The sequence below is a fragment of the Podarcis erhardii genome, assembly GCF_964252035.2.
Source record: "Podarcis erhardii genome assembly, chromosome: 5".
Classification (NCBI taxonomy): Eukaryota; Metazoa; Chordata; class Lepidosauria; order Squamata; family Lacertidae; genus Podarcis; species Podarcis erhardii.
The window spans coordinates 25,250,422-25,262,654 of record NC_138509.1 but is presented as its reverse complement, the minus strand read 5'-3'; the positions used below and the strand labels follow the sequence as shown (position 1 = coordinate 25,262,654).

The 12,233-nt window shown below is 42.6% G+C and overlaps 1 protein-coding gene across 2 annotated transcripts in view; it reads left to right on the top strand.

Moving 5' to 3' along the window:
• Nucleotides 1-2,979: 2,979 nt before the first annotated feature.
• Nucleotides 2,980-12,233, top strand: part of LOC309341606 (uncharacterized protein) — a 32,393-nt gene continuing 23,139 nt past the window's right edge. The window contains exons 1-2 of one of the 2 annotated variants that reach the window (XM_081861324.1): nt 2,980-3,548; nt 4,424-4,478. In XM_081861324.1, coding sequence (XP_081717450.1) covers nt 3,421-3,548; nt 4,424-4,478 — 183 coding nt within the window. In that variant the 5' untranslated portion in view covers nt 2,980-3,420. Of the gene's footprint in view, nt 3,549-4,390; nt 4,479-7,417; nt 7,967-12,233 lie in introns of those variants that run through there. The other variant, XR_014156424.1, reaches the window with a different exon arrangement.

The following is a 12,233-nucleotide window of genomic DNA, read 5'->3' as shown; positions in this document are numbered from 1 at the left end:
TCTGCGATAAGGACAGGCTGCCAAAAACAGTCAGCATTCAAAACACTTTTCAGCCGCAAAAGCACATTGGCCAACTTTGGACAAGTCTGGCCGACTTAACTCACAGGCAAGCCGTGAGGCAAAAATCTCTCTCTCTCAGTTCCCAGAAGAAAGGATGGAATACAAATAAAATATACGAAACCTCTCCCAATACAAAGGCCTGCATGGTTGTTTCTGAGAAGGCATTCCTGAGTATCTTTTTTTGTGTGTGTGTATCCCATTAAAGTAAGTCTCTAAGGAATTTTTGTGTAAAGTGTAAGAAGCAAAAAGAGGAAAAGAAATGGACAGATTCTAAATGAATAACCACTACTTCTCCTCCAAAGATTATTTTTTTGCAGAAAACATAGGCCCTGTGGCAAAACACACACACCTCACACATCAGCAGCCAATGGTAACAAGTAGCACAATGAGTGTTGCAAAGTCAGTTTTGCATCCTGCAGAATGTATGGTTTTAAAAAAGTGTTCTTCTTTTTCCTGGGAACACTGCTGGAAGAAAATGTAGCAGGCCTTGTATTCCTTGCAAAGCAATAGTTTTCGCTCTGAATTCTAATGCAACGACTGCCGAGGCAGTAGTCTGTTATCTGAATTTTAATGCCTGTATCTTTTTTATCTTGTCAGTTGTAGGGAAGATGTGAGTAGTTTTCATGAAACATTAATGGCGATAACTGGAGTCTACTCTCCCACACATCCTCTCCTGTTGTGATGTAAAGTGTGTATCTCTGTTGCGCTGCCACCGTGCATCTTTTGCTAGCTCTCACAGGTCTGGCTGTGGGATGTGTGTGCGCACATGAACACAGACACACAGAACGTCTGAGATGAGAAAGAGCTGGATGTGGGAGATCAGAACTTTTAATTAATTTTAAGGACTGTTCTTAGACTGAGGGTGATGCTCAAGCACTCGTACTATTAGCTCATATACTGCCATCTTTAGCTGATATTTGCTTTAGCAAGACATCACAACCGGGGAAAGGCAAAATCCTCTGAGAAATTTGTTTCGCTGGAAACTCTATCTCCTTTTGTAGTTAACTTTGGTTCTCTATTGTTCTGTTTATTTATTTATATATCTCTAAGCTTAGAGTCGGCAGGCTTTCTTCATCAAATTTTCCCCCACCAGAATGGGAATTTTGCTTTCAAAAGCAAAATTTCCCTCAAGACTTATAATAAGGTTATAGGAATCTTTAAAAAAAAAATGAGGAAGGAAAATAGTATTATCACCAGAGGGGATAACAATGCAGTGTGAGAGAAGGACAGAATGGAGAATAATCTTTAGTGGGAACACATTTTAAAGTCACTCTCTATAATACGACCCTTGTTGTGTAGGTCTTCTCCCTCTAAGAAGTCATCCCTCTTAGCACAGGGGCACAGAATCTTTTCTGGCAAGGGGGCCAGACCCTTATCTCCTCACCCCTGGAGGGCCATATTTGGTAGGTGGACGGGGTCAGGTTTTAGAGGTTTAAAGAGCATTGCAGGCCTGTTTGCAAAAGGCCTTTGGAACCACCTCTGCTCCTCTTTGAACCTCCAGTGCAATCCTTCTGGCTGCAGGAATTGGCAGCACCCAGTCAGGATTGAACCCTCTGCTCACTAGCTGATGAGTAGAGGCTTTGTGCCTGCTGCCTGTGTGGTTCTGCTTTGCCAGTTCATTCCCAACAGAGAACATGTTGGGTTGAACCCCACCCTCTTGCCTGTCAGCAGATATCACCCAGTCAGCTGACCAAGTGATGTCAGCTGATGGACAGGTGGGGTGTAGCTTGAGAGAAATGGCCTCAGGGGCCCACAGGGCAGGGGTTCCCCATTCCTGCTTTAGGGGTATGGAGAAAAGGACAAATTAGAAGGAGAGGGTCTAGTACCTGTGGAACTCTCTCCCATCAGATGTCAAGGAAATAAACAACTATCTGACTTTTAGAAGACATCTGAAGGCAACCCTGTATCAGGAAATTTTTAATTTCTAATGTTTTACAATATTTTATGTGCTAAGCCACCAAGAGTGGCTGGGGGAACCCAGCCAGATGGATGGGGTATAAATAAAAAAAATAATAATTAACCTCTCTCAAAACAATATCTTCCTATGTTATTCTCAGTGATTATCCCAGTGCAGGATCTATGTTTCATTCAAGCAATGCACTTGCAACCGTTGTACACCAAGTTTTCAACCAAATCAGGAACCAGGATTGTGGTCTGAGTAGAAGCCTGCTAATCTCTGCAAAGCTAGGAGATTTAACACATATCTTACAAAGAGTGGCATAATCAGTATTTTCAAGTGTTGTAATCCTCCACCTGATACTCATCTATCCCCTCAGTGCAGCTTTTAGCAACGCTTGCCTTAATATACACCTGGGAAACACTTCTCCTTCCTCCCCTATCATCATCAATGAACACAGAAAGTGTTTCTAATGGGAAATGTGCAGGGCATGTGATAAAAAGGTCAGGGAGGGTTCAGTTATGCGAGGAGGAAAAAGTATTTTCTCATGAATAGACAGTTAAGCTGAAGATAATTAAAGTTTCCACTATACAAAAAAGAAACTGTTAGATAAGCACTTTGAACCAATGCTTTGGGATTCAGTTTAGAAAAGATAGCGGCCAGCAAAATTCTTTAGTTAAAACTGGGGCTGACTTAAAACTACACCCCAGCTTTTTTGCTTTTTTTTTTTTGCAAATGATTTTGACAGTTTCCCCCAATCCCCACCAATCACCCTGTTTTGACAGGGTGATTGGTGGGGAATGTTCCTCATTAAAATATCCATCCATTCATTTGGATTGACCTTCTCTCAGCTGCCGACTCCCACCTCAGCAATGGTTAAAGCTGATTGGTTATGTAGTACTGTGATCTCATCCCATTCACCATGTTATCTCTGGTTGGGTGGGATCATCCTTTGGGGGCAGGAGGAAATTCCCCCAAAGGGGTGAAATGATCCCAATATATTGATGTTATGAAATGTCCAGACTCTTTATATTCAAAAGAACTTTACTTTCAGAAACATATAGCTGAGAAGAACATACCTACAATCTCATGCATGCTCACTTATAGAGAGCACAAGTTTCTCCCTATTAACATTTAGGGATCTTCCTCTGTCTGCTTCACCCCAGGCAGACCACATTGACACACACTGTCCTCAGCAGCATCCAGAGAAACCTCTCTCAGCAGCCATTCTACCTCGCATACACAGAGAGAACAGGAAAACAGTTAAAAATGACAGTTACTTGAATAACAGTCACAACAGAATGGAATGCCTTTCTCATGTGACTCACAGCCAGCCAATCACATGACTTAGCTACTGCCAAAGGAAAAACCCCATGCTATAAAAACACAGCAATTTAATACAGTATAAGCAACATTCCCATTTCAGGAAATTAAACCATTATCCTTAACAGATGTAGTGCTCCATGACTCTCTGTATAGCCCTTACGACTTTTGCCAGGCTGCACCTCCTCATCCATACCCACTTTCCTCAAGCCAGGCCCCTTACTGACCCAAGTTGCATTCCCCTTGAGTGCTTTAGCCTGGCTGGAATGTATCCTTGAATTCTGATCATGTGCCTTGCTCGCTTGAAAAGAGGATAGAGAAAGTGTTCTGGTCTATGTAGGAACTAGTCTACTGTATAAAGATAACATTTGCATTCATTTCTCTGCTCACATTCACCATTGGCCCCACTGCCATGTGCCCCACAGAAGGGAATCCAAGCCTTTGTCTGGAAAATGGTTCTCCACCCTGATCTAAACGTTTGGCATAAATATTCCCTGTTTGACCCCCACTATCAAAACGGGCAGCTATTCAGAGCAGCTCTAGAGACATTTTGTATCCACTCTCCCTATCTGAATGCAATATTGAAGCAGTTTCAACTGGCAATAAAGAAAATCAATGCTTGAAATAAACTTATGCGTATTAGGGGAGATGCTGCCAGCAGCGCAACTTATGTAAACAAAGATGGGCTTATTCAAAACTTTTTTGTATTCATATGTGGGCATTAGCCCCCAGCAGCTTTATTTTGATGCATTCTAGTAATAAGACATAGCAGATACAGACTTATAAGGGCATGAAATGGCTGGATCATTTCCACATCATAATTCACTCGGCATAGATTTGTGTATGAATTCTATCCCTCTCTTTCCGTGTCTGCCTTGGTGGAGGTGAGATAAATTCACTCCAAAATGGCCCCGAGGACCTACAAATGTAAGGAATCCCAGGCAAAATAGAGACCTGTCAATCTCCCGACACAGCGGGAAACAACCCTAGCACTTAAATTTTGCAGCAATAACTCATTTCCTTGCAACTTCTGTGTGAGTGACCCTTTGACTTTATCAGCCTCTCTCTGAGAGAGACTGAGTTTCATTCCTCTTTTTTCGTCCCTTCATCAGGTCATTTAACCTTAGTTCCTTAAATATGCAGGGGAGAGAGAAACTTGTGCAGATCGCAAGATCTACATCCAGGCCATCTAAATCAGGTACAGTGGTGCCTCGCAAGACGAAATTAATCCGTTCCGCGAGTCTCTTCGTCTTGCGGTTTTTTCATCTTGCGAAGCACGGCTATTAGCGGCTTAGCGGCTATTAACGGCTTAGCGGCTTAGCGGCTATTAACGGCTTAGCGGCTTAGCGGCTATTAACGGCTTAGCGGCTTAGCGGCTTTAAGAAAAAGGAAACAAACTCACAAGAACTCGCAAGACGTTTCGTCTTGCGAAGCAAGCCCATAGGGAAATTCGTCTTGCGGAATGACTAAAGAAACGGAAAACTCTTTCGTCTTGCACGTTTTTCGTCTTGCGAGGCATTCGTCTTGTGAGGTACCACTGTATGTGAAATGGGTATGAAATGGATGAGTAAGGCATGTCTACTTAGAGTGTGAAGCTTAATTTGTGCATGTGTGCTGCAACTTCACCCAGAGGCCTCTAGCAGGACATCGCCTTCCCCAATGTTGCCCCCCCCCAGCCACCACCAATAAATACACTTTGAGAAGGAAATGAGGCAATGCACAAGGTATCTCAGTGTTGGGAGAATCACAGAGGCTGGTTCAGAGTGGCCATGTGTCCTACTTTACTGTCCTCTCTTTGAAGGCATCCTCTGTTTGAAGAGCTGCCCTATCTAAGACCTGTTAAAGATAAAAAACCACAAGAATGGAGAATAGTAGCCTTGAAGTTGCCTGTCAACTGTTGGGCATACAGGTAACCTGTATATCTGCTCAGTCTGCTGTCCAAATGTCACCTTGCCACAGCCTTCCCCACTATGATGAGATGCATTGTATTTCTATTTCAGTCTTAGCAATTATTTCAAATTCTATACATAAATATTAGCTCATGCAAATGTTATGCAAATCCTCTTTTGTAAAATGATGTACAGTCGTACCTTAGATCCCGAACGCCCAGGAACTCAGACATTTTGTCTCCCGAACGCCGTAAACCCGGAAGTAATTGTTCTGGTTTGCAAACGTTCTTTTGGAACCCAAACGTCTGATGGGGCTTCCGCGGTTTCTGATTGGCTGCAGGAGCTTCCTGCAGCCAATCAGAAGCTGCAATTTGGTTTACGAACGTTTTGCAAGTCAAACGGACTTCCAGAATGGATTCCATTCAACTTCCAAGGTACGACTGTATTTCCCCTGTTTTGGTGTCCCCTCTGCATTCAGACTCTACTGTACTTTCTGTGACATCATTCAAACTCTACAATTCTATGATTCTATGAGTCGAAATTTGCAACTGAACTTGGGGGAGAGGGAACAAGCCACCCCCTTAAAAAAAAAAAAAGGAGCAGGTTTTGCTGAGTCCGATTTTGAATCAAGCCAAGGAAAGACATCGCTAGCCTGTAGTCAGGATTAGGATTGCTATCATACTGCTTTAGGTCTCTGAAACATTAACACCTATACCCAGCCTGTGCTCATTTAACTCAGCTCTTTGTAAGTGATGACCAAATCCCAATGGGAGAGCTGCATACTCACATGCCCCACTACCTCCCAAAAGCTTTCCTTAAAGCCTTTATTAAAAGATTTATTTCAATTCCTGCTGGAACAAATTCATTCTGCGCTATGGCCTGAAGCACTCTGAAACTCCGGCGCTGATAAAAATCACCAGAGGAGCGGACTACCGCAGACAAGGGTTTTGATATTTAGAAGGCCTTGCGCCCGCAGCAGCTGCCACACCACTCCACTCAACTACCATGGCTGCTGAGAAGAACGGAGGGAGGGAATGCTCTTTGGGCAACAAGATTCTAGGGCATTCTGATTAAGCAGCCACTGTAATTGACCTCCAGAGTAAATGGGTAGCCAGGGGCAAGAGAGAAAGGGGGGTGGGTAGATTTTGCATATGTAGAGTGGCCTACTTAAGTATAATCCAATATGAACTTATAGGACTGTCATTGAAATTCTACACAATATTGATCCAGAGCAGATTCCAATGTATAGTTAGCAGAGTAGAAACTTAAACACGTTGCAGGATTCCCAAAAATAGACCAGAGGCAATTAATATTTCATCCAGCAGAGCTTTACTGCTATGGAAGACAAATGAGAATAGTGGTTACAAATCCAATACATTCAGGATTGGCACTGTCCATAAGAAATCCAGTTGCAGCAAACTTAACTTAAACTTACAGTAACTTATAGTAAGACTAAACCTTAATACAGTGGTACCTCGGGTTAAGTATTTAATTCGTTCCGGAGGTCTGTACTTAACCTGAAACTGTTCTTAACCTGAAGCACCGCTTTAGCTAATGGGGCCTCCCGCTGCCGCTGTGCTGCTGGAGCACAATTTCTGTTCTCATCCTGAAGCAAAGTTCTTAACCTGAAGCACTATTTCTGGGTTAGCGGAGTCTGTAACCTGAAGCGTATGTAACCTGAAGTGTATGTAACCCGAGGTACCACTCTACTATATACAGAAAACCACACCGGTAGGAAAAGAGATAGAAAGTGAAAGTGAAACCCAGGGTCCTTCTGTCCTATTTTTATAGTCAGCATGACCTCGACAGAAGAGATAAGAGAACCAGTTTAAGCCAGCTGTACTCATCTTCTCTAAAGGAATAACCCAAACATCATGAACTTTCTGCTTGTTTCTTTCACACAGAAAAGCTTCCAGAACCCTCTTGAATTAATTAGAATATGAAAGATCTCTACACATCAGATCAATACTTTCTGCACTAAGAAATGCAAACTGACAAGGATATCTCAGTTTTCATCGGAGAAATGTTGGATGGTATGCATCAAATTTATCTTTTTGAATGCATTCATTTGCAGCCTTCTGAATGCAAAAATGCTGCAGTTTTCCATGGGTGCTATCTCCATAACTCTGATCAGTATTGTGTGTACGTTGACCAATAAGGTGACAAGGTGAAAGCGGCTGTGGTGATACTTCATTGAAAAGCTCTGTGCATCTTTGATAAAGTAAGTGCAGTGACCTTTGCTTTCTAGATTTAGGTAAGCACTCTGAGTGACTCAGCTGGGGCCAGAGGGCGAAACTCTTGCACTCTGATTTACCTGCTGAGCAGATGACATTTGCTTTCAAGGAAGCAGCACAGGCGCAAAAGGAAATGGAAGATCTGAGCGACAACGGCATGCTTTGTGGTATCCCTCCTATCTACAAAGGACGTGCCAGTTTCTCTTCCAGACCACGTAGGGAAATGCACAGAGAACGTCCATGCTGCACTGTGGTCTATGATTGTAAGATTATTTGAACACCTGGTTCCGTGAGTTTCTCAACAGAACATGTTGTCACTCACAGTTTGGTGACAATGAAGCACTTGCGAAGACATCAGCATGTATAAACACAAGAGCTAGGAGATTTGGCAGCCAGCACAAAGTGTCCAGTTCTCTGAAACCACCATAGCAGATTGAGGAAAAGAGGAACCGACTTGCCAGCTATCCACTCACTTAGTGCCCCCAAAGCAGCTGGCTAGTAGGGGGTGCTTCAAATTGCAGATTCTGAAGTTGCCAGGTGGTATAAGGCACCAGGAGCCTTCAAACCCCCTACTATGACTATGCTTGCTTCGACAATGCCGTACAATCAACCCCAAACAGCGGATTAAGATAACACAAGCATCTTCTTCAGTGAGATTTAAATGAGTCCAGCAGGGATCAATTGAAGTCTGACACATTCCGCTCTCGTGTACAAGGTTTCTGGCTAATGCCGTTCTAGTTAGTTTTGTTTATAAATGTCTCCAGTGGGAATTAAGACAAAGGATTGGTCCCTGCTCCTGCCTCTTGTAAGCAGCGGGTCTTCTGAGCAGGAAGGAGGAACAGAAAGGAAAGAGAAATGTATATTGCTAAGGGAAGAGTTGAAACAATATCGTAAACCCAGTTTTACTTTGTGAAGGCAAAATACAGCAAAGGATCTTTGATCAAGCACCGTCTCGCAAATGTGCAGTGATATACTCACTTAATGTGTGACCCCATAATTCCAGATACCCCCCAAACGGATGCCAAAGGTTAGTGCTACTTTTGTGCCATTTTGTGCTGCAAACCCCACATTTTGTGTCACCCCCCCCAAACTAATTGCCACTCAAACCAGGGTCACAAGTAAAAGCCAAAACCCCAACCTTGTCCGATTGACTCCAAACCAGTGCCCAAGTGCTGCACTGATTTGGTGGCATTTCGTACCGCAAACCCCACTTTCTGTGCTGCTGCCCCCAAAGGGAGTAATTAACACTCAACCTGGGGGCCGTAAGTGGGGGCTTAAGTGGGCTAAGTGGGGACTTAAGTCCCCACATAGCCAGCTTAGCCTTAGCGGAGACTTAAGCTGGCTAAGTTGGCTTATTGGGCTAAGTGGGCTAAGTTGGCTAAGTGGGCCCCTTTTAGCCAACTTAAGTCTCCACTTAGCCTTGCCCTTCCCCTCTGGTAAGCACAGTGATTGTGGTGGTGGGAGGTTAGGTAAGTGCTTCTGCTCCTCCCTGCCCTCCACTACTGCCTTTCCATCTCCAGCCACTTGTCTCTTCCAAGTCTTCCTCGCCACACTGCTCTGTAGATGTTCTGCAAAAACCAGGCTTCCCAGGTCTAATTCTCCACCACACATGTCTTCTACACAAATCAAGGTTAACTCCATAAAGAACCCATTTTGCAACGTCTGCTATATAGAATCTTGCATCCATCTTAACAATTTTGCTCCAAATGAAATATGGAATTGGGGAGCAAACACAATACTTTCTTCCACTATTCCCCCCACTTGCGAGATTTCATTCAGCAGTTTGTTGGTAACTTCACAACCGTCTAAAGCGGTGCTTGTGCTGTGATGAATGGGCTGGTTAGCTGAATGTCAGATACGCGATGCTGATTTGTGACTGGCCTGCAAGTTCTGCACAGTGATGATAATAACATTAATACTTAATTATTATTGTCCCCTATAAAGCTGTGAGGTACTGTACATTGATTAAAAAATACGATAGGCCAAGCCTGGAGGATTACAGTGTAATTAAGGTTAGGACACATCAGGGAGCAAAGAGAAGGAAGGAGAGAGAGGGAGAAAGAGAGAGAGAGAAGACAAGAAGGGTCAGTCAGCAAAAGCTAGGATGCAAAGATGTGTCTAAAGCATGGGGGATAATAATTTAATAATAATTTATTATTTATACCCCGCCCATCTGGCTGGGCCTCCCCAGCCACTCTGGGCAGCTTCCATAAAAACCCAAAATACAGTAAAATATCACACGTTAAAAACTTCCCTGAACAGGGCTGCCTTAAGATGTCTTCTGAATGTCAGGTAGTTGTTTATCGCTTTGACATCTGCTGGAAGGGCGTTCCACAGGGCGGGCGCCACGACCGAGAAGGCCCTCTGCCTGGTTCCCTGTAGCTTTGCTTCTCGCAATGAAGGAACCGCCAGAAGGCCCTCGGAGCTGGACCTCAGTGTCCGGGCAGAACGATGGGGGTGGAGACGCTCCTTCAGGTATACTCCTTCAGGATATTGGGGAGAGGGCTTTCCATGAACATTATAAACAGATAATTTGTTGCAGGTTATTTTGGCCATTTTTCAGAGATAAAATGCTTTGCCTCTCCAGGATGCTTTGCCCTGGATTAATTTTTGTTTGCCTTTAGTTGACATTGTTTGTTCCTTACATGATCCCTGATTGGCTATGATCTCCAATCTGACCAGTTCAGAAAACATTCCCTTACTCTAACTTGGCTTCGTTTGCTCTCATGATGTCAACATGCAGCCAAATATGATGTGCTACATGGCATTGGGATAAAAATCACATTTTCTATTAGCTGGAATCACACTCAGAAAAACCAAGAAGTCATAATCAGAAAATAAAATGGCACCAGTACATGGGGAACAGGTTATAAGGGAAATGAATGGGTTTAAAAAGCACTGCAAAATACAGAGAAACAGACAAACATTCAGTGCAGTCCTAGGACAAACAGATGTCTGAATGTAGTAACAGAGAAGAGGGAAGCTGGATGTCTGGTGGGACACAAAGATGAAACAGAGGGGGTCATCTCAGATTCAGCTAAAACACTGAGACCAAAATCCTGAAATGAAAGAAAGGTTTAAAACAGAGTCATTCTGCAAGGAGCACAGGGCTCTAGTAGAAACTGAGTTGGTTCAAGGTTATCCGCTGAGCTTCATAGCTGAGCACCTGAGATTGCATAATAATGGTGGTAGAGTCAAATGTATAAAACAACAGATAACAAATGTTGGAGATGTAAAGAAACAGAGGGCACTTATTATCATATGTGGTGGAAAAGTAAGGTTTTTAAAAGGTATTGGGAAATGATATATAATGATTTTTTAAAAAATGTTCAGAAAATAATCTTTGTCAAAAAGCCAGAAGCCTTCTTATTAGGTATTACAGGAGTGGATCTATCAAAAAAATATAAAGCATTGTTTATGTATGCAACATCAGCCACTCAAATACTATTAGCACAATCTTGGTAAGAAGAAGTTGTCCCCACAAAAGAAGACTGCAAAATAAATTAATGGAATATGTGGAAATGGCTAAATTAACTGGGAGAATAAGAAATCATGAAGACAATAAGAAGGAATGGGAAATGTTTATTGCATATATAAAAAGGCAATGTATACAAGTTAATACATGAGCAGGATTTTTAAAATGTAATACTATAAAAATGTAATATTATAGACAAGGTACAAGAATTGGAAAGAAAAACGATTAAAGCTTTTATGGACATGCATGAATTACATATAACAAAGGAACCGGAGGGTGGGGAAGTAGAGGGAAGTCAGGGGATTTTAATAATCCCATATTGTGGATTTAAAATGGATTGTATATACAGTGGTATCTCTGGTTACATACGCTTCAGGTTACAGACTCCGCTAACCCAGAAATAGTGCTTCAGGTTAAGAACTTTGCTTCAGGATGAGAACAGAAATCGTGCTCCGGTGGCACGGCAGCAGGAGGCCCCATTAGCTAAAGTGGTGCTTCAGGTTAAGAACAGTTTCAGGTTCAGTATGGACCTCCGAATAATAATAATAGAGTCTTCAGACTCGGGGGCTATGCAGGAAGTCACATGGGGAGCCCAAGAGTGCTCCTGTTCTCCCACTTCATTCTATGCTGCACTATGGGTTTAAAAAAAGCATTATGTTCATTGATAAGACATTGGGGATAGGAAATTATAAGACCTTTCTTCCACAACGAGCTTAAGGTGGCATGAACCACCTTCTCCTTCCTAATAGGGGATGGAGTTTTTGGTCACCTCTGTGAGGTAGGTTAGGGTGAGAGATAGGGACTGGCTCAAGATCATTCTGGTGTGCTTGCTCAGGAACAGGCAGCTGTCAAGGGTGTTCCAAGCAGGCACATGGGGGTTGAGTTTTGTGGCTTCACTTGCCCTTCATGCCTTCAGTCTACACATGGCAGAGAAATATCTGCACATCTGTATTGTCAGACCAATTCCAATTTCTCTCCATTTTTAGTCTCTGCAGCTATCTTTGCATGAACTCCAAATGAATACTAATCAATCACTGTGCATGAGCACAAAATTGCTTAAATAAAAATCTCAATATTAAAATGGATATTTATATAGTTCTTTAAAAATTAGCATTTAGAAGCTATAAACAGCCATACCATTAAACACCCTCGACTGGTTCAAAGGATTTAAAACCATGTCTTTAAATTGCTGTATAACGTTAATTTGACAGTCTACATGATTTCTGCACTTTAAAAAAATCCCCAGTTCATTGCCAACATACCCCAAACTCTGGGTGTCTGAATTATGTGCATAATAAGTATGACTTGACTAATCATTTTTCTTTGTTCTTTATTCCTCTTGTGGACTACAGTCT